The following is a 22521-nucleotide window of genomic DNA, read 5'->3' as shown; positions in this document are numbered from 1 at the left end:
GCCCGTGTTCATGATTTAAAATAAAATTAATTTTGAGTTAATAAATGATACACGACGCACACTGAGAAATTCAGACAATTGACGGAAAGCACGACTTACACGCTTTCTCTTCCATTAAAGTAGTTCTATCCCAGCAATCATATTATAAACCAATTTTTTTAGTGTTACCTTACATCTAACACTACTGTCTCACACATATACTAGGATAAATACAGATATACTACCCTCCATCAAAATAATCCTCTAAATGTAATGTTTAATCGTTTAATGTAATATTTTATGGAAACTTAATGATTAATGATTTTCACTTTTTTTAATGATTCGAAATATATCATTTTTCCAAATATCAATTTTTTGTAAAACGCCAAGTCTCCTTCACGGGAAAAATTAAAAAATTGCCATGTTTCCACGCGTCTACTATGCTACGTGTGTTAAAAATGTGATTTTGCAACTGCCTTAAGGTACAAAATTAATCAATAAAATTAGAAAACGCGTAGAAAGTAATGAATATTATTTATTATTATAAAAAAATTATTACCAAAAAATATTTTTCAATACAATTCACAAAGAACAAACAATCCATGATATTAATTATTTTCGAAAATGTTTTTTTGAACTTGGTTCTAAAACAGTAACAGTTGATACATTAGAACCATAAAATTTACTCTCTGGATTGTATATACGTTTGTTATTTAGTATTTCTAAATAACTCCAACTTGGATCTGGTTGACTCATATGATACTCAATTTTTTTTAAACTTTCAGTGAATAAAGGCGACTCAGATGGTGTTGTATATTTATCCATTGTTTCAGTAGTTCTTCCTCTAAAATAATAACAAAATTCAAAATTTATCTGTTTTAATGCTCTGTGTTAGTTAATCGTATTTTAAATTAATATTTTCTAGTAAAGCATGCTGTTTTAAAAGCTTTTGTTAATTTTGTGTAGATCACTTAATGAACTCGTCACGATATTAGGATATCGAAAAATTATTATTATAAAAGCTTTTGAGGATATTATTCTCTTTGTTATGTCTCCCATTCATAACAAAGAGACTCCAAGCTTTGACCTTAAAGCTCATCATTTTCAAAGTGAAATAAAGGTCTACTTCATTTTTTTAAATGATAATCTCCTAGATTTTTTTATTTCAGATTCAATTTTTAGCAAAAATTTTAAGTTTTTTTTTGAAATATTTTTTCACAATTTCAATTTTAAGAACTTTTATATGAGCCAATGACAAAAAAGGCCTTCCATCACGGGAAGAGAATGATTGAAAATGACATTTTTCAATATATTATGCCCGTGAGTTATTATTGATATAATCTTTTAGAACACTGTGTATTAATTAACAAAATTAGAGTATCAGGATACAAACTATTTTGCAGACACGCGGCAATTAATTTATCTTTTGATTGAAAAAAGTGCTACGGTTACGTGTGTGTAAGCTTTTTGGTGAAACTGGAAATGAATAAAATCGCAAAGTAAACATCTTATGGTATATTTTTTAATCTATATGTATCTACGATTACTACGACTTATCATTAAATAACTAGTAAAGAAAAAACTAAACATCCTGTACAAAACGAAATATTAACACAGACGTTAGTCTACGCTAGTTTACAGACGTCTACGATATAATCGTATACATATTTGTTATTGTCATATATATAATATCGAAAACAGTACAATATGTTCATTGGCCTTTCGGTATCCGTGTATGCGCCAGTGTGCAAACGTGAAATTACCACCCTATGTACATTTCTTTTTTCTCAATTTTTTTTTCCATTTACTCATACAATGTAACGATCGAAATGATGTTATTAAATTACTTGTCTTCCTGGATTACGAAAAAATTCCCAAAATTTTTAGTCTTTTAGCCATGATATAAGGTTAAAATAATTTTATATAACAATATTCCTTCTGAAGAAAGACTCGTAGACAAAAAAAATTCGTTTGTGAGTGCCTATTAAAAAATTTTTTTTCGATTTTTCCCAATGAAAAATTATTCTATTTTTTAGAAATAAAAAATTACATCAAGCTAAAAGTAATTGTAAAAAGATGCTAAGTATGAGGATGTTTGTATTATTTTCCCTGGACGCAACTAAAATTCTTTACCTTTCAATGAGGAAAAATTATTGAAAATACGCCAATAATCATATCAAAAATCAGATTTTTTTCATCGTTTTTTCAAATTTTACAAATTTTTTATTGGAAAACTGGAGGGTTTAGAGAAAAATGTCTAAGAACATTTTTTTTATTTTTTATTTAAAAAAAATTAGGTAAAACAATATCGTATCGGATTACCCAGCGGCAACCTACACTTTTACCGTTCAGGAGCATTTTTTAAACGGGAAAAATGCAAAAAATGCCAGCAAAAATTAGTCCTGCCCAATGACGGATTTTGCTAGGCCTAGATATGATATAATGTTAAATACATAACAAATGTAGATCATCACTTTGAATGCAATAGATCATAGCACTGGTGTTAATTATATTTCATATCTTCGTTTTGTCGAGCTATGAACGCTATGGAATAAGTAAAAAATTGTCTTTGATTTGTTTATTTTATGAGCTTTGTCAGAATGAAATCATACTGAGCATTCGCAAGCTTGCACAAAAGCGTTCAGTTCATTTTGTGTTCTCTTACCGGCAAACGTGACTATTGTTTTTAATTAATTTAATATTATTGTTTCTATGTTTTATAAAGATTTCCGAAAAAAAAATATATTTTCAACATAAAAGACTTACTGCTGTAAAGTTACTTTCTCAGTTCGTGGAATCTGCGTCAATTTTGCAGTATGCCTAAATGGAATTTTATCATACATAATATCAGCATTATTCGGATATAACGACCCTAAATGCGGTGGATTCTTGACACCAAAACCTTTACACTGTTAAATAAAAATCTTTTTAGAAAAAAGTATTAACGTTACGTGAGATCTTAAGAAGAAACATTTTATTTCAAATGAAAAGAGTTGTCAAAATTCAAATAATAATATTCAATATTTTTGGAGTTATTGTTGAATTAAAACTAAAACTCATCCTTAAATTTTATTTGTAAACAATAAAAGATTACATGGATTACACATAGCAAAAGAAAGAAGAGTGAAGTGAAGAAGAAATGAGCAAGTTTCAAAATCTATAAACCGGTGATATATGCCACTAAAAAAATAGCAGCAACCATATTAAGATCGATGGCGTTGTATGGAAGCCATTATATCATTATAGTTTATTATATCATTATATCATTATAGCAAATTTTATTAACTTTTGTGTAACTTCACTTCCTGTTTGTCAAATATTCGATATTCAATTGTAATGAACTTTTGTACACTTTCCATTTTTTTTTTTGCAAACAGATCGAAATATTGATTATTGGAAAAATAGAAAAATGTATCATTTTGGGGTTTCTTGAGGTATTTAAGTTTGGTCTATATTTAACTTTTTTTCACTGAAAATCATCAGTTTATCTAAAAATATTTATTTTTTATTTAAAAAAATGCAATCCAGTTGAACATGCTCTTTCTATTAACCGTGTTACAACTAAAATTATCTCAGAAAAAATGTTTCCCCATTTATGAAGATCTCAAATAAAATGAATTTATCAATATATATTACTTTAGGAATTGGTGGATCTATAAAATCATAATTAGTGAACGAATTTTTTTTCGCAATACCATTCCATTGATTTAAAGTGAACGGGTGATGATATTCACGATTTGTTGTTAAATACGGATCCATATACTTAACAAAATTTGCTTCTTCAGGAGGAAAAAATGGTTGAAAATCTTTACCCAAATCTTTTAGCTGAAAATCATTAAACAATTAGATAATATTCTTTGTATATAAATTCCTGTAAATTTACCTCACAATATGAATCTCGACTCGGACATAATTCTCTACGGAAATGTTGGTGTGGATTTTGTTTAACCGTATATTTACTCTTGGTTTCTGATAGAAGTGTTTTAAATGGTTTCGGTGGATTTCTGAAAAACTATTTCTCATAATTTATGTCAAAAATTGCCTAAGCGTACTCAATAATAATTCCTTTGAATAACACTTACTTTTTTGTCAAGCGTCGATAAATATTGAATTTTTAATGATTGTTTAGGCATACCAAAGCTAATCTGATTTGTTTCCCAATGTTTAAGCGGATAACCTATTTGATAAGTACTCGTGTGACTGTCTTTCATAATTACAGAATTTCGTGATTTCATTTCGTGTGGTACTTTTAAGTCTAAGTTGGACTAGAAGAAATAAAATAAATTATTGTTTTCGGCGTACATTTTTAAAATGAATAATAAATATTTACGACTTTTAATAATGTTTAGGGGGTTAATAAGCTAGTTCTTAAAGCACAAAAGGGAAGGATAATTAGTGTATAAAAGCTAACGTTGAGTTCTATATACATAATAAAGTCCCTAAAAATACATTTGCGTATGAATAATAAGAAGCATTAAAGTAACAGAAGTGTGCCCTATTAGCAAAAGATTTCTCTTATTTTGCATTTCTCTCAACCGGGGGGTAATTTTAAACCATCTAATAGAAAATACTTTACCGCCTAAAGAAAAAGCTATCCCCTTTACCTCCTATTTTTAATAATGGTAATATAAGCACTTACTGGTGAAAAAGGAAGATGTGGTGGTACATATAACTGACATACTTCTGACGATCTCTTATATTCGGGATTAGGACAATCAGTTTGTTTCCCGTTATGCTCCATTTTAGTATAAAAAACGTTATATAAACCGTAGCATTAAATGTTTTTTATACAATATATTCTGTTGTTTAACGTTACCTAGTATAAATAAAAAACGATTATATTGATCAATCAAGATTGCCTAGTAACCTTTATTTTTCATTTAATTCCCATAAAAACGGCATAAAAAGTGAAATTTCTCATTCTTAGTACGTTTAGAACTCAAAACAGGCAATAATTACCATCGGAAGTTTGCTCGCTTATTAAGTTATAGATCCGTAGCTGTGGGAGACAGTAATACCGAAATGGTCGAAGTTTATTTATTTTGTTTTTTTGCAGTAACAAAAAGTAATTATTAATATTAATAATTAATTTCGGTTACAGGAAAGCAATAAAATAAATTAACCTATATTATATCGGTATTATTTTCTCCCACGGTTCTATAACTTAATAAATCGACATCTCTAAAACGAATTATTTCCGAGCAACTTCCAAAGGAAATTGTTGCTTGTTTTGAAATCCTAAACATATATTTTCAGTTTGTCTATTTAAATCAGCCCTAAGACCAATTCCAAAAAACTTCCTGATTACCTCACCGTTGAAACTTTGCCTATGTGATCTTTACGTCCTGTTGAACAGGTTCTCATATACGAAAATATTATGTTTTAATGTCGGATAAAATGATTTTTCCATTTTATTCATTTATATTCCAGTTAGAATAAGAAAAGTAATTCCCGGGTCCAGTGAAAGAGTATGCCTCGCTATCGACAATTTTTCTTACGTAAGGTGTTGTCTAACAGGACTTAAAGACCAATTATACAAAGTCTGAAGGTTTTTGCGAGTTAATGGTTTTAGAGAATTGGAAGAGAAATCTCCAATCCTTAACTTGAATTAAATAAAAACACTTGTGTTCAGTTTTTAAGATTTGCGAGGAACTCTTCAATCGATATTGGTAGGGGGAGGGCGTATCAAACCGTAATTTTAAAATTAAAGCTTTAATATTTTATTATACTAACCTCAAAAAATGTAGATACATTTTAACGTCCAAAATAAGTAAATCATTCGTTGAACAATGACATTTTTTTGAAATTATCTTTATAAATTCTAATCTAGTTCTATTTTTACAATTTTATCAGATAATTTTGTATTAGTTGCAATAACTTCATGTATTTTTTTCGTTTCTGTTAAATTTTGTATTTTTTGTACCGTAACTGGAACTAAAACATTAGAAACATTATTCACTAATGTTTGTGGTATGAGAGTTGAAGATCCATTTGAATGAGTAAACATATTTCGATCCAAAAAAGTTATTGTTGGAAGTGATAATGGCTTAATGTTGGGACGAATTTTTTTCATTGTTACTGTAGTTGATTCTGATGAAGGTGTAGATTCCAGTTTGTGCTTTTGCGAGACTTGATTTGTTTTGATCAAATTTTCTATCAACGATCTATCCCCTAAAAAAATATTGAACTTGTTTAACACAGCTTATTAATTTATTCTAAATATTTATGACTAATTTCCAACAACATCGTGAATGTTTAACACTCCTAAAGAATCCCGCACAAATTAAATTTATAAATCCCTTCAGGGGCTCTTAAACAATTCTTTTTAACATGCTAATCCTAAGTGTTAATGAGCCCAAAATTTTCAAATGAACGGTTTTTGAGATATTTGGGGTCAAAGTTGAAACATAGTTAATAATACACCCTTATTGGACCGTATATGTGGTAATATTTGGCTCAGAAAGAAAATCACTGAAGGATTTATTGCGTTTTTAAAGAAACCACACAACAAGGAGTAGAGAAAAATCTTCAGCCGCTTATTTTATGGATAGAATCTTGTATCTGTGTCAAATTAGGGCATGTAAATTGTTTACTCCGCCCCATTGTGAGAGATATTTTTTATCGGTCTCTAGAATTAAGGAAAAATAAAATTAAAATCTCATCGAATTGAGGTCTTCCTGTGTCTTTTCTACTTATGTAAATAAATTTAACACATATACGGACTCGTAGGCGTTTATTTTTAACTTTAATCCTCCCCCGCTTTGAGTTTAGTTTTATATACACGCCGAAAATATTAAACTATAAATCAAGCTTCAATACCTGATGATTTTGTAACTTCACAATCGGCATGTGCAAGAAGCGCAGTCTGTAGTTTAGCCACTTCTTCTTTTAAACTTTTAATTTCATTATTTAGAATGGTATTTGTTTTCAAAAACGCTTCATTTTGTTTCACTAGACTATTAATCCACAATTTATGTTTTTTTCTAGCTCTTTCTTGAGCTGCACGATTTCTAACTTTTATTTTTTGTTGCTGTTCTTCATCCTTGCTTAAATTTGATTTCTTTTCTGTATTTTTAGTCGATTTCTTGTCTAGATTATTTTTAATGGGTCGTTGAGGTAATGTTTGTACAACCGGTGGACCAATAACCGTATACATTTGGTTTGTAGAACTAAGTATATATGGATTGTTAACTATTATTGGATTTTGAACAATTGGTGCTAGAGTTACAGCTTGAGATAAATGAGTTTGAGGTAAACGAATTACATTTGGAAGCGTATTAATTATTTGAATTGGATTATTTTTCACTGATGTTTTATTTTTTAAAATATTTGCTTTTAATTTTTGTTTGGTACTAGTTTTAGCCGTTGTATTAGTTGTTGAATCAACCGCCTTTTTAATACAGGTTTTTTTTGGAGTCGATTCATTTGTTTCATTTGTTTCATTTGAATTTTTTTGTTTTTCATTTGATTTGATTTGATTTATTAATCCGGTCATTGTAATTACTTCAATACAATCGTTTTCGATTGAATTTTGTATTTTTTCTAATTCTAAATCATGTTTTAATTCTTCAAATTGAGTATTTTTGTTATGATTTTCATTGTTTGAAACATTATTTGCATCCGCTAACGTTTCATTACGAATTGCTGGAGTTTTTAAATCGAATTCTGTACTTGATTGTATTATCATTGGTGAGTCATTCCGTTGTTGTGTTTCATTAAAATTTGAATTCATTAGTGGAAAAACATGAGGTGTATGTAAAGTATCATCGCTGGATCCATTTATATTTGGCACTACAGTCATATTACCGGATTTAACTAATTCAGTAGCACGACGAAATGTTTCTTCAAATGGATTAACATTTTGTAAATCTTGAAATAATCCAACTTCTTCGCAATTTCGAATAAATCTTGTTGGAGTTGGTGTTTGATCCGCTAATCCAAAATATAAATAATAATATGAACAAAATGAAATTGAACTTTGTAGTATCTAAATACATATTTGGACTAGAAATAATTAATACATATCTAAATAATTATTAATTACTACATATATGGAGGGCAAAGTTATAATAGTAATGAAAAATAATTGACTGATGAAGTGTTTTGGTAGCATATTTAAAAAAAAATTATGATTTTTGCTCAAACAGGAACAAAAAATGCTTAGATATGTGTAGCATTTTTTCAAAAATAATTTATTTTCTGAACAAATGTGCACAATACACAGAATCGCTGTGGCGATTAGAGAGCTAACTAAGTCATATAAACTTTGTGTTTTCGTTGGCAATCTATTGTGATTCGTCAGTCATTATATTAAACTGATAGCGATAATCGCGAAATAAATCCGTAATTTTGAAACCAAGTGTGCATGCATTGTAAAGGAAAATGAACAGGCACAAGTCACCACAATGAAATGATTTAATCGGTAAAGGACATTCAGTTATTATGGGCGTAATGTATTGGGCAATTGCATCCTCTCCTGAATTTTCTTTAGCAAATTAATTTTGTTAATGGTTAGCTGACTTTCATCACGTATAATATTCTGTGTGTATAAGCCTTTAATATCTAGGGCATAATTATGATTGTAGAATAAATAGACGAAAATCAATTTCTAACATAACCTTAATTGAAAAATTAACTCACCAACAAAAATATTAGTTTTCATTCCTAAGCCTAAATTTAAATTCATATCATGTTTTTTTGTGTGAACCATCAAATGATCTTCATTAGTAAAACTCATTTTACAACCTTCACTTTTACATGCAAAAGGTTTTTCTGGTGCATTCATTTTCATAAAAATTTTTGATAATCACTACTTAAGTAATTTTCAAATGTCAAATTGACAATTGAAGTTTAGGTTATATAAGCTGAATATCCGAAATTTACGAGTTCCGAAGTTTTAAAAAAAGTTTTTCACTTGCATTTGGAAAAAAAATTACATATATTCATGAATTTAATTTGAATATTTTATTTTAGGTACGAAATAAAGCTTAAAATTAATTATTGCGTATTATTTTCTGATCATTTATTAAAAATGTAATAATGATTTTATAATTTTCAGATCAATTTGAAGTCTTTTAATATGAGTCAAAATCTAACAACTCATACCCAAAAAGTAAAATTTTTATATAAAACTATATTGAAATTGCATCGAGGATTGCCGCAAGATATTCAGCTATTAGGAAGTATTTATGTTAGAGACGAATTCCGGAGGCACAAGAATTGTAATCAAGCTGAGGCCGCCGTATTTATCAATGAATGGACTGTAAATATATTTGATAGTTATAAGATTACAATTATTTTGACACGAAAAACATAGCTTAAAGTCTCCCCATACATAAAAGGCCGTTTGCCGAGCAGATTGTTTAGAAGATAGCTCACCATTGACTTCTCTTTTCAGACAGTTCCTTTTTCCTTAAACTTATCTCATAAATGTAATTTTTGAGTATCGTGGAGTTGTGGTGATTTTTGGTTAAAAAACTAGCTATAAATATAAAATTTAGAATTTGAATTCCTTGCCATTTCCAGGTTTTTCAGATTTTCTAGTAATAAGTCCACCATGACATATGAATCGCCCAATTTTACTTTACTTGTTCAAAGGGATTTTAATTTTCTTGAATACAAAAGATTGATTCACACTTTTAAATTCACATTCTTAGTTTTTGATTTTATTTATTTAAATATTACATGTTGATCTTTTTTTATAGGATTATGCAATTAATTTAGGGAAACAATTAGGCTTACGTGGTCCTAAGACCGCGAAGAAAATTGGCAAACCGTTGGATCCTACTTTATTAGAAGGCATGAGGGAAGATCAAATAGTACAATTATATGATTTAATGGAAGCTGCACAACCAAAAACAAAATAATTTTAATAATGAAAAATTGTTATTTATAACTAAATATTAGATAAATATATTTATTCGTACCAAACTTATTTTTATTATTTTACCAAACTTACGTACCTTACTTACCTACCAAACTTATTTAAACTAGTTACTTATATTTTGATTACTTAAAAGTTTCAAAATTGCTACATAGTCGAACTTGGATTAGCGAAAGTTCAAGGACCTGCAATCTATTTTTCGCCGATGGAGATTTCTTTCTTGTACAGGTTCAGCAAATATGGCATGTTATGTGGTGATAAATATGTATTTTAGAGTCAAATATGGGTGAGAGATTTAGATAAGAGAGAAAACTCTACTAAGCGAACGATCTACAAGGGAAAATGACTTTCTTTTATAAAGGTTCTTGTTTCTGATTTATAGAGGTTTTAGACTTTGAGAGGGTTAAAATTATGGCACCTAGCAATAACCCTCCTTTGTAGAGTTTTCTCGCTTATCCAGGCGTCACTTACCCAAATTTAAGTGTATTATCAAAATACTAAGCCTTACACACAAGGATGCAACGAAACGAACTTGTATTTAAGGATTTAGTGCGTATTATGCCAAAATTTCCGACTAAAATCTTATAGATTCTTTTATATTTTCAATAAGATAATTGCAACATTTTAATGTATTTTATCCGCGAAAGCAAATTTGGATCAATTTTGTGAGCGAAATCTTATAATGCAGGGACGCTTTTGTTCTTCATAAGCCCATTGTCAAACCATTTCTAACATCATCTAGACAACATAACGAATAAAACGACGTTTTATATAAATAAGGGCCTACACACACGCATGCCACTAATAGTTGGGTACTAGTTTCAGTCTCATGTGATTAAGCTCTCGGGCGCATGTACAATATATGCCATTTTTGGCAAGCATTATTACAACATGGTGGCCACTGTTTTTCCACAATAACGAACAGGGAAAATCGTAATATTAAATATGACTCAATAATTCACTCAAAAATTTCTTATAATTTTTATATATCTTTGTTACGAAACTACTAAAATTCTCTGATTTTTCTTTTCTTTTATGGATTTCCTTGATTTTTCCAATAGAATTTGACTAACATTTCCAGATTTTCCAGTAATGTGGCCATCATGTACAATAAATGTTAATATAATGCGTATGCGTCCGATAACCAACATCAGACAGACTTCAATTTCAGAATAGGGTTCACTTCAAACATAATTTCGGATGCAAAGCGAACATAGCTTAGAAAACAGACGCTGTAAAATAACGGGTATTGAAATTTAAAAAAGAATTCTAAACAAAATCTGGACATTTTTGATTTAAATATATTTTATACAATATAATTTTCTATTAACAATATAATAATAAAATTGAAAGTAAAATTTCTACTTAGAAAGAAGATTTCAAATAAAATTTGCACATATCTAGATTAAATAAATTTTGTTTTAGCGTGCCAATTGTATAATTAATGCAGCACACATTTCAAAGAATTCCATTGTATGATGACCGCCACATGGAACAGTATTTGTTACAGGTGCAATGGGTAATGCAAATTGATTTGGTGCTGGAAAACCGTTTTCATTAGTAGCATCGATCGCTTCCTCGTTACTAAGGGATTTAAAATCTAATAAATAACTCTTGTAATCAACCTGGAAAATAAGTATACTGTTAGATGTATGAAACAGATGTAGATATTTGACTGAGAGATGGTAACAAATTTCACTCAAAGACTTTCTGACGAAGAATTGTAATTTATGACATTATAGAAAAAAGTATCTATCGTCTTAAATATATATATATTTTTTTTTTGTAGTTTTAAGTGAAATGAAATCTTTCGAAAGAGAGAGAGAAAGAGTATAGATTTGTGTGCATATACGTACACTTATAAATTCATGCTCACTCTCTTTTATTCGGTTTCTTTTCGTTTTTAACATTCTATCTATATAAATTTTTATTTTAATACAAATATATCCTTATTTTTAATCTTCCTCGGAAAAAGGCTAATTTGTATGTTAATTGTATACTTACTTGATATAATTGTAAAGACATTTTAATATATTTATCATTTTTGTTATTTTTATGGCGAACTCGAACGTGATATGGATTAATTATTTTCCATTCAAAATCTAAAGCTTTCATGGCTCGATATACTTCCATCATTATGTCATTTGGTTTACTCTGCGATCGTATTCCTAAATGCCATTTTGCACGTTTTACAGGTGTTCCACGATTTCTACAAAAAAAATTCAGTTTTTACTAAATTAATGTAATAATTATTATTGTGGTTATACAGACAAGGTCTTTTGTTTCTTTTTCTACTTTTTCTTTAGGATTTCATTGACAGTGAATTTTAGTGATTTGGCTAATGATTGGCCAGTAAAATTTTAACGATCCATGGTAAACTTTGAACAACTAATCTCCAAGTTCTTTCATTATTATCTAACACTGTAACTTTAGAAAAATACAAATGAAGATTGATATGAGTAATGAGAAGACTTTTGAACACCCTTTGATGAAGTGTAAATACTAATTCGATTATAGGAGAAAACAAGTTAAACTTTACCTATCAATAACTCGATCTCTGAGGGGTGCAATTCTTTCTGGGTGTGGACGAATTGGCGATGGGCTAGTGTCATGAACAGGCGGTACATTAACAGGTGGCGGACTACCAGCAACATAAAAATCTTTTAATTCTGCTTTAGCAGCTTCATCAGCAATTCTTTTATTATCGATAATTAAATGATAAGCAATCGCCAATTGATCGTGAGGATCGCCACTTAAAAGTGCACTGTGTACTTCATTTTCTTTGACTCCAAATTTATCACAAACTTCAGCGACAGCGTCTGTATCAATAACAGAAGAATCTTGTTCAACGGGTGACGGGAATAAATATGCGGGGCATTCTTTTTGGAACCATTCATGTTTTTTAATATCTTCAATGCTTGCACGTTTCATTGGATCAATTTGTAACATTTGGCATAATAAACTAACCACACTTTTATTAAGATATTCGGGAATTGGAAATATTCCTGATTTAATTTTTCTGAATAATGTGGGAACATGTTCATCATCAAATGGTAACGTGCCGCACAATAAAGCATATAATATTACTCCACATGACCAAATGTCTACTTCTGGACCTAGAAAAATTAAGGAACATATTTAAATAAAGTTTTTTGTGAAAGCATTTTCGAGAGTCCATTTTAAATAGAAGAAAAATGCTCTTTTTAAAAGCGATTATTTCGAAGCATCTGCTCCTACATAATTTCTAGTAAATATTTGTATTTATTTAGAATCACGACTTTTTAAAATTAAGATTTAATCTGTTTTTTCTTGAAAATGTTAATTTATGAAAAATAAATTATTATAATACGCTTTTATAAAATAGTAACATAATACAATATCCCATCTCAACGAAATTGGACTTTGTTTATCGTTCGGCCCAACCGTTCAACGTAGGAAGGGATTAACTTTAATTTAATTTTTAAATCGTGAGATCCCAATAGTAGTAATAGATTTAATTCGTCTTTTCAATAATAAAATTTTTAACAAACCTGCATAAAGTTTGCCAGAAATAACTTCTGGTGCAGCATAGTTAGGTGATCCACAACTAGTGCGGAGAAATTCCCCATCTTGCATCATGTTAGACAATCCAAAATCAGCAATTTTTACATGCATATTATGATCAAGTAATAAATTTTCAGGTTTCAAATCACGATGGACAATCATATGTCGGTGACAATAATCAACACCGGATATAATTTGTTGAAAGAATCGTCTTGCCTCATGTTCTTGTAATTTACCATTTTTAACAATATAATCAAATAATTCTCCACCAGATACATATTCCATTATCATAAATATATCAGTTGGTGTACTAATTACTTGGTAAAGTTTAATAATATGTGGATGTCGAAATAATTTTAAATTTTGAATTTCACGGCGTATTTTACCAACCACATCAAGACTTTTAATTTTCTGACGATTTAATATTTTTACCGCAACCTTATGTTTTGTTAATTGATGTTCACCAATTTTTACTTTACCAAAAGTTCCAACGCCTAATGTTTGGCCTAAAGTATAATGGCCAATTTTCACAAGAGGTTGAGGTGTTGATTGATTATTTTTTTCTGACATTTTGATTTGAAGATGAATATAAGCTTAGTTTCAGTATTTCTAAAATTACACTTATTAGATCTACATTATATTTTATTTAACAGCAATTTGACGAAACTTATATATCTATTAATACAAATTAACCGATCGCAAATTTCACATTTCTAATATGATTAATTAAATAATCTATTTATTTCAAATACACTTGTTTTTTATATTCATATAAAACTCGAATTGTTTGAATAAAGTTAGCAAAACAGCAATATTTAGTATAAATCTTCCTATTTTCTTTCAATGACAAGCAGTGAAGTCGCAATATGATTATTTTTGACATTGAATTCAAACTCGATTTGCGCATGCTTTAATATTGTTGAATTAACTGATTCAAAATTAAGCGGGTATAAAAAACTAATTTTATTATTTTCATCTAGCCTTTACAGAGAGACCAATAATAATCAAAATATTGGATTTATTGATAAATTATAGTAAAATTTAGTTTCTAAATTTTTATTTGGTATATTACTACGAAATAGCGTGCAAATTTGTAAATAAATTAAACCAACAAAGTGGGAAGAAAATTTACCGATTTACGCGACTTAGATTAATACTTATGCCGGTTTTCCACTAAATAGACAAACAAAAACAAAACACAAACTCGTATCGAATAAAACAAAAACAAGATTTATGCGTTTGTTCAAGAGTTCAGTTTTAGATTTTGTTTTTCAAGTTCTAGAAAACACAAACACGACATGATGAAATTACGAGTAAACGATTTTTTTTGCTACGCAAATTGGATTAAGTTGTATATCAGTTGCTAGACTTTTTTCAATTTTAGGCAAAATTTAAATAAGTAACCCATACCCCATTTATCCATGCAATTCCAGTTTTGTATTGATACAAATGGCACATCAAATTTAAGAATAACAATTTCCTTCTTGTAAGATTAATTTTACAAGAAGGAAAATTAACTTTCTTCCTCGTGGATATATCTGCTGTTATTACGTAGCATTTGTGTGGTCGTTATGGAACTTATTTCTTTTATCCTTTCACCCCCCTTAACACTATCGGATAGGTTTCGTACGAAATTAGAATGAATATAATCTTACTATTTGAAGCTACCTATAATTATGACTAACTCTTTATATTTTGAAAAAAGTGAAAGAAAATGGAAACTGGCAGTTTTGCTCTTATTTGCGTCCTCAGGAGAAAACAATGATATTTACGAAAATGTTTCAAAAAAAAAAATTGAGTTTTTCATAAGGAACATTTTTACATTTAAAAATTGTCAAACTGACTTTTTATGTCTCGGGTCTTAAATTTCAGTTCGATATCTCTTTTAATTTTTGAGTTACCATGTTCAAGAACAGCCTTACAAAAAGATACTAATATTCGCAAAAAATTTACATATACAGAATACACACATAACAAGTTTTGATAAACTTTCTTCGGTCAATAGTTGACCACGTATAGTGGCTCTTACTTGGCGAATTTTTCGTGTACAAACAACGCCGTCGAATTTTGTTAAAAATGCATCTATCCATGATGTAAGTAAAAGCTAAGATGTGCTCGATTCGATTGTAGATGATACTCATGCTACCACAATTGGCCTTATTGAATATCACCTTTTTTAGTTGGTGAGAATCTACCGCTCGCCCTTTGTCCCTTTGGAGGCCCTTTACAAAAAACTTGCATGTATCATTTTTTTATTAATAATACTTTTTGTATAATCTTCGTGAATCTATCGTCTGCATTTTTATCGAATATGAACGCCCTCATCAAACAGTTTTCTTTAGCGTGGGATCTACGTGACCCCCAATGCGCGGGCCCTATATAGTATTTTACTTTGGTAAGATCAACTGAACTAATTACCGCAATCGACCAGTTGCCCACCCCTGATATACGCATATACCAACAACAAAAATTTTTTATAAAATATCTTTATGACGAAAGTATTAAAGACAATAAATTAGTAAAACCAAAGATGAATAATAGGAAAATAAAAAATAACTGATAAGTTTAAAAGGGAAATAATGGTTTACCACATCTCAACAGGCTACAAAAAATTTTTTTGTAATCATGTAATTTTTAGTAATGATTGTTTGCTTGAAGTGATTGCTAATTAAAAATATGGTGCTTTTTATTTATTTGGGCGTAATGTAAGTAATATCTTGTATTTTATTTTCTATTACATCACGTGTTCGCAATTTGGACAAAATTTTCTATTACGGCAACTAATCTGTATGAATAAAGGGTTTGATAAATAATTCAAGAAACCATCATTAACTCATAAGATCAAAATAAATTTTAATAACCGAAAAAAACAATACCACTGAGAATAATAAGCCGTGTAATTGAGGGCGTTATTTTCCAAGATTTTGAGTAGGTATAAAGAAGAGCCTGGCGTACGCTAATTATTGGTTTAGGCTTTTTTATTTAATAAAATTTTCCGACGGAAAATATCATTCTATTTAATATTAAATGTCGAATGAGCATCTGAAACTTCAAATTCGGTTCAGTGGTACAGCCGAAACCCAAGTTTTGATAACCGGGAAAATTTCTTATTCAATTGCAAACTTTCAAACTTGTTTATCTTTGAAGATAAACAGATTACTCCCATTGAATATCCCATAGAATAAAAGTTGTGGATAATCAAATTTCACGGTATATATGACTGAATTTGAAAATTGAGGTGTCTTTATAATGTGAAATTTTATTCTCTACAACTTTTATTCTATGAGTTTTTCAACAGGAGGAATCTGCTTCAAAGATGTATGGAAAGTCGCAAAATATAAGTTTACAATTAAATGAGCAATTGTCCCAGTTTTTCACCTTTGATTTCGGCTGTAATATTGAATCGATTTTGAAGTCTTAGATGATCATTCGACGTTTCCGTTGCCTGCCCTGGTGGAAAAAATATTTGAAGAAAGAATAAGAAGTTCTGAAAAAGTCTTAGGAACTTTGAATTTCTCAACGTTTTCGGACTAATCTAATTCAGAGTTATTCAGAGTTCTTAATACTTTTTTAAAGTTTCTAAGACTTTTTCAGAGTTTCCTAAGACTTATTAAGACTTATTATTTTTTCAAATATTTTTTCCACCAGGGTGTACCGTTTTCGGCTCCCAAAAGTTATGCAGCTTTCCTGGGATTGGGAAAACTCGGATTACACGTATTTAGGATCAAATAAAGGTATTCATTTTTTAGCTTTTTAAATTTCGAATTTACTATCGTTTTTCGAGAATGTGTCACAAGACCACTAATTGAAGCTATCTGTAAACTTCCAACTCCCTATCTTTTATAGATTTGGAGAAAATGTTTTGTTATATCTCTAACGTTATTACAAGATGGATCTTTTTTCATTTGATTAAATGAGCAAAAAATGCACTAGTTTAAAATTGGCATACCTCGGTCAATTTTGGAGCTCGAAAGTCGAACAGAAACAAAAAGGTGCACAATTACTTCAGCAAGAACTTTTAATTGTTTATTTGATGAATAGTTTTTTGGGAATTTGTAAAAACTTCAAATGTCGCATTTATTTGGCAAAGTTATGCACACATCCTGTAATTGCGCAAACTACCGATTACACGCATTTGGGACCAAATGAAGGTATTAAAACGATTTCCAGCTAGCTGGAAATTAATTCCTCGAATTGCTTTTTATGGATTCTACGTGATTAGCCTAAATTTAAAATTAAATCTTTTTACAGATGTATTTTTTTGATCAGTAAAGTACAAGCACAAAATACTTCAAACTTCTTGGCGCTTTTAAATTTGGATGATCAAAACATTACATGTATAACATCAGATAGTCAAAAAGCAATGACAATTATTTATCCACTGGAAGACGCAAATCAAGTGAAAGGTAATTTTATGATAATTTTTACCTTTAGCTATTTACAGTTTCAAATACTATAAAAAGGACACGGGCTCCTTACTTATCATTTAAGCCAACATATAGACATTCAACACTTTTTAAGTAACGATTTTACCGATTTTCTTAGTGCAATGATGCCTTAGGTTTCCTAAATAACGTAAAATACTTTTATAAAAATATTCTTTTGTTATAGAAAAAGAAAATAAAAGAATATTAGTTGTCGGTGGTACATCATTAGAGCGTCAGTCAAATTTAAAGAATACCCAAATTCCACCAACAATGATTTTCGATGAAAGATGGAATGGTAATGTCATTTAGAGCTTCATTTAAATAAAACCACCTCTGATTTAAAAAAAAAACAAACTAACTTACGTATATGGTTTCACATCTATTGCTATTGGCACTCCGAGCAACAATTATATGCCTGTTTATATGGTTTTTTATTATTATACCATGTATATATGAAATATACATAGCATATTAAGTTTAGTCCAAAGTTTGTAACGCTTAAAAATAATGATGCTAGGAAAAAAATTTTGTCATAGGTGTTCATAAAATCACCTAATTAGTCCATTTCCGGCTGTCCGTCCGTCCTACCGTCCGACCGTCCGTCCGACCGTCCGTCCGTCCGTCCGTCTGTGGACACGATAACTCAAAAACGAAAAAAGATATCGAGCTGAAATTTTAACAGCGTACTCAGGACGTAAAAAGTGAGGTCAAGTTCGTAAATGAGCATCATAGGTCAATTGGGTCTTGGGTCTGTAGGACCCATCTTGTAAACCGTTAGAGATAGAACAAAAGTTTAAATGTAAAAAATGTTCCTTATCAAAAACTAAACAACTTTTGTTTGAAACATTTTTTCGTAAATATCACTGTTTACCCGTGAGGGCGCCAGTAATGCGAAAATTTTATAATATGTGCTATACTTGGTTATCAGTTATGTATGTGTCACATGTTTGTATGTGTAATGTGGTAAAGAAATCAACACTGACTATATATGGTATTTCAACAATTAACTCAGTCAATTGTTTGTTTTCACTTGTTTTTAAGTATATTACGGGCTGTACAAGATTATGACAAAATATAAATACAATTTAATTTAAATAACAATTAATATACAATCATATGATTTGTGGATAGTATTTGTATTTACATTTTCAATGTATCTCTGCGTCAAAAAATTTGCACTGGTTTTCCCATTCTAAGTGATATATATGTACTGTTATAGTAATATCAATTAGAATAGTAAAAGCCGTGCATTTTGTGACGATGAGATACTTGTTATATACGCAGCACTAATGTAATGCGAACCCATAACATTTTCCCCTACCAAAAAATGCCCTACGTCTGTAAATATGTTTTCACTTCAAAAAGGAAAAAATCTAAGAAAATTTTTTGTGCTTCGAAAAATTTCTTTTGTATTGTTTTTTGTAAGTTTTAACTGCTAAGCCTCCTGCATGACTTAGGAGACTTAATAATATATATTTTTCTTCAATATTGCACACAGCTTCTCAACAAGATAAATGCGGTTCAGATAAAAACTTACATGCTTAATTCGCTTAATTCTTATTTTGCTGTTATAATTGCACATAGAAATCCAATTATTTTGAAAAAAAACTAATTATAAATTGTTATGTATAGATTTTAATAATAGCAGGAGCGAATATACCTTCCGTAGTAACAAAGATCTTATTTTACCAATGTCTATTCGTGGTAATGGCTCGATGGACCTATATTTTTTTTATGAAAAAATTCCCGTTTGTAAATTATCAATTTTGGAAAGTAGAAGTGAAATGTATTTCTATAATGATGGAAGACTACTAGAAACGAAGTCTGTAAGTATTATTAATAAGTAAGTTTCCTTTAAAAATCCGATTCGAATATATACTTTATTAAACTATAATCCCACGGATTTTCTAATTTAATATAAAACTCATAGACCATACTGTACATAATGAATGCTCAGGAAAAATTGTAAAACCTATAGCCAATAATCCTATTAATCCAGTCGATATATTAAAAAATATTTGCGAAAAAATGCCGAGAAAACTATTTATCTATCTATGCTATTTTTCAAATGAATTTATTTGTTTACAAATAATTGTTTAAAAAAAAATTTTCTCCTAAATCTTGTAGCTGATACCTTAAAGAACAAAATTAGCTTTAAAACGTTTCATTTGGTTTAATAGTTTTTGCACAATTCTATTTTGCACTAGATGTAAGAAAAAATGTGATTGAATTTCAGCAGGCCGCAAGGTCTGAGTTTTTATCCGATCGCAATTTCAATGACGGGTATCGAAAGAGAAAAATGTCAATTTTTTTCAGAAATTTTGTTGCCTATAACCGTATTCAATATTAACTACAGTTATGGTGGTTTAAAAAACGGCGAAAGTTCCTTAGTTGCAAAATTAATGATCTCAACGAATTTTCAACTTAACGAGATGCGGTTTTAAATTTGAAAATATGTTAATTTTAATTGATTTTTGTTTAGATTCATTTAACAATGCATAAATGGACTACATTTATGCTAAAATTTAGCAATACCGACAAAAGAAACATGTCACTTACTTATAAATTGGAAAATGGAAAAGAAGAATTATTTGGAAATGGCACATTGCCAAACGAATTTCAAGTGTCGAAAGTAGAAATAGTCACCAAAAATACTGGCTACAATTTGGCGAGAATTCACGAATGTAAGTTTGCCTATTTCATCCCTATACCATTTAGGGGTGTCAAATTTTCAGCTCCCCTTTTTAAAGTTGAAATATCATAGAAATAATCCATAGTATGGATAGATCTAATCCGCCTTTAAAATTTTGACTTTCCGAAAATTTTGCCCACCCTAAAATTGTGACACTCTAGGCAACTGCTTCACGTTCCTAAGCTTTAATCCAGTACTGGTAATCGCTTTTATAAATGATTGAGAGATATAACTGATAATATAATAATGCTTGTTATTTTCTGTTTTAGTTGAATACTTATACTGGAATGTAGAGGCGAATCAAAAAATTACAATAAACAGTACAAATAGTGAAACTTGTTTTACAATTTATACAGCTCTTTGTTCTATATGTGGTCTAACATTCAGTTATAATGGACAAACTATGGCAAAAATTTCTAAACCAAATAAAGTATGACAAACTTAATATTATACCTACCAATTTTAGTATTATTAGTCCAGTCTATAAGTAGGAAAAGAAACTATTGTTTTGTGCTCTTGAAGCCGTTTATAGCCGTTTGTTATATGAAAATCAATGTAATAATATGTAATATCATTAAATTATATACTTACACGCGCTATAATCGTCGTATTCAAAGAACTCGTATTATTATTGTATTTAAATTTATTTTCGAGAGGCTCCTTCCAATAAATACAAACCAGGGGCCCGTAAATCGTATGCTATGCTACTGATCTCACTACACAACAGCAAATATGTACGGGCATAATTTAAAAAATGCACCTCTAAATCTCCACCAGAGAATATGGTGGCTTTCAACTGTTGAACAATAGGTTTTCGTTCTTTGATACTATAATAATTACATATTTTTAACCCACAGTCAAACCTGTACAAATTAATCCTACTGCAAATGTTATATCCATTTCATGCTTGTCTAGCTATCTTAGGAAAAAATAACAATAAATAATAGAAAATATTCTATATTTCTACTCAATCTAAAAGATTGAAACCTAATTAATTAGTTTCCTGCGTTATGTCGGGGCCAATTTTGAAATAAAAACGAACATCTCTTTAAAAGACCTCGCAAAAATTAAATGTAATCTGCATTTCGGTCAAACTTTTTCAAATTTTGGGAAATGAGAGTTTTAGTCATTCTGAATAAAAGTTCCCATGGTCACAAGTCATGAAAATGACAGGATTTCAAGTTATCGCTAAATTAAAGTTGGAAAATGTACGTATATATGTATTGATTTTAACGCTGGAATTCATATTATTGATCCACTGAACATTTAACACTGCTTCTTCTTTGAATTTCGTAACATATTTAAAAAAAACATGAATTACAAAAAAACAACACTCTTGCATTAAAAAACACACGTATGCATGTAGTTATACATATCTGTATATGTATTTGCCTATCAGTACACACATAGGTATATATTATACAAATGAGTACATTTTCCAACTTTTATTTAGCTATAACATGAAATCCTGTCATTTTCATGACTTGTGACCATGAGCACTTTTCTTTAGAATGAAGAAGCCACAAAATGTACGTTTATATGTATTGATCTTAACGCTAAAATTCATGTTATTGATCCACTGAACATTTAACACTGCTTCTTCTTCGAATTTCGTAACATATTCTTCAAAAAAGCTAGAATTAAAAACAACTCTTGCATTAAAAAACACACGTATGCATGTAGTTATACATTTCTGTATATGTATTTGCCTATACACACATAGGCATATATTATACAAATGAGTACATTTTCCAACTTTTATTTCGCTATAACATGAAATCCTGTCATTTTCATGACTTGTGACCATGAGCACTTTTCTTTAGAATGAAGAAGCCACAAAATGTACGTTTATATGTATTGATCTTAACGCTGGAATTCATATTATTGATCCACTGAACATTTAACACTGCTTCTTCTTCGAATTTCGTAACATATTCTTCAAAAACGCAAGAATTAAAAAACAACACTCTTGCATTAAAAAACACACGTATGCATGT

The 22521-nt window shown here is 29.5% G+C and overlaps 4 protein-coding genes across 5 annotated transcripts; 1 reads left to right on the top strand and 3 right to left on the bottom strand.

Moving 5' to 3' along the window:
- Window positions 1-591: 591 nt before the first annotated feature.
- LOC123301162 lies at window positions 592-5800 on the bottom strand. The gene is made up of 7 exons (XM_044883895.1): window positions 5713-5800; window positions 4619-4795; window positions 4062-4244; window positions 3863-3991; window positions 3616-3804; window positions 2746-2888; window positions 592-823 (listed from the first exon to the last, which is right to left on the bottom strand). Exons 2-7 carry the CDS (start codon window positions 4718-4720, stop codon window positions 592-594), a joined length of 978 nt encoding a protein of 325 aa, XP_044739830.1. The 5' UTR covers window positions 4721-4795; window positions 5713-5800.
- Window positions 5747-8764, bottom strand: LOC123301161 (cyclic AMP-dependent transcription factor ATF-2). The gene is made up of 4 exons (XM_044883893.1): window positions 8620-8764; window positions 7460-7911; window positions 6799-7408; window positions 5747-6150 (listed from the first exon to the last, which is right to left on the bottom strand). Exons 1-4 carry the CDS (start codon window positions 8762-8764, stop codon window positions 5801-5803), a joined length of 1557 nt encoding a protein of 518 aa, XP_044739828.1. The 3' UTR covers window positions 5747-5800.
- A 71-nt stretch (window positions 8765-8835) lies between these two features.
- On the top strand, window positions 8836-9869 carry LOC123300068 (succinate dehydrogenase assembly factor 3, mitochondrial). Its single transcript, XM_044882539.1, has 3 exons — window positions 8836-8952; window positions 9038-9241; window positions 9684-9869. The coding sequence occupies exons 2-3, from the start codon at window positions 9059-9061 to the stop codon at window positions 9843-9845; spliced, it is 345 nt and encodes a 114-aa protein (XP_044738474.1). The 5' UTR covers window positions 8836-8952; window positions 9038-9058; the 3' UTR covers window positions 9846-9869.
- Window positions 9870-11237: 1368 nt separating this feature from the next.
- On the bottom strand, window positions 11238-14219 carry LOC123299560 (5'-AMP-activated protein kinase catalytic subunit alpha-2). 2 transcript variants are annotated; one of them, XM_044881790.1, is made up of 5 exons: window positions 13393-14219; window positions 12402-12978; window positions 12242-12250; window positions 11867-12071; window positions 11238-11487 (listed from the first exon to the last, which is right to left on the bottom strand). In XM_044881790.1, the coding sequence occupies exons 1-5, from the start codon at window positions 13973-13975 to the stop codon at window positions 11284-11286; spliced, it is 1578 nt and encodes a 525-aa protein (XP_044737725.1). In that variant the 5' UTR covers window positions 13976-14219; the 3' UTR covers window positions 11238-11283. The 2 variants fall into 2 exon arrangements, with proteins under 2 accessions (XP_044737725.1, XP_044737724.1); XM_044881789.1 differs by lacking the exon at window positions 12242-12250 and having other exon boundaries at window positions 13393-14211.
- Between the last annotated feature and the right edge of the window lie 8302 nt (window positions 14220-22521).

The sequence above is a fragment of the Chrysoperla carnea genome, chromosome 5 (genome assembly GCF_905475395.1).
Source record: "Chrysoperla carnea chromosome 5, inChrCarn1.1, whole genome shotgun sequence".
Classification (NCBI taxonomy): domain Eukaryota; kingdom Metazoa; phylum Arthropoda; class Insecta; order Neuroptera; family Chrysopidae; genus Chrysoperla; species Chrysoperla carnea.
The sequence above is the reverse complement of the archived record's forward strand: the minus strand, read 5'-3'. Positions and strand labels throughout refer to the sequence as shown.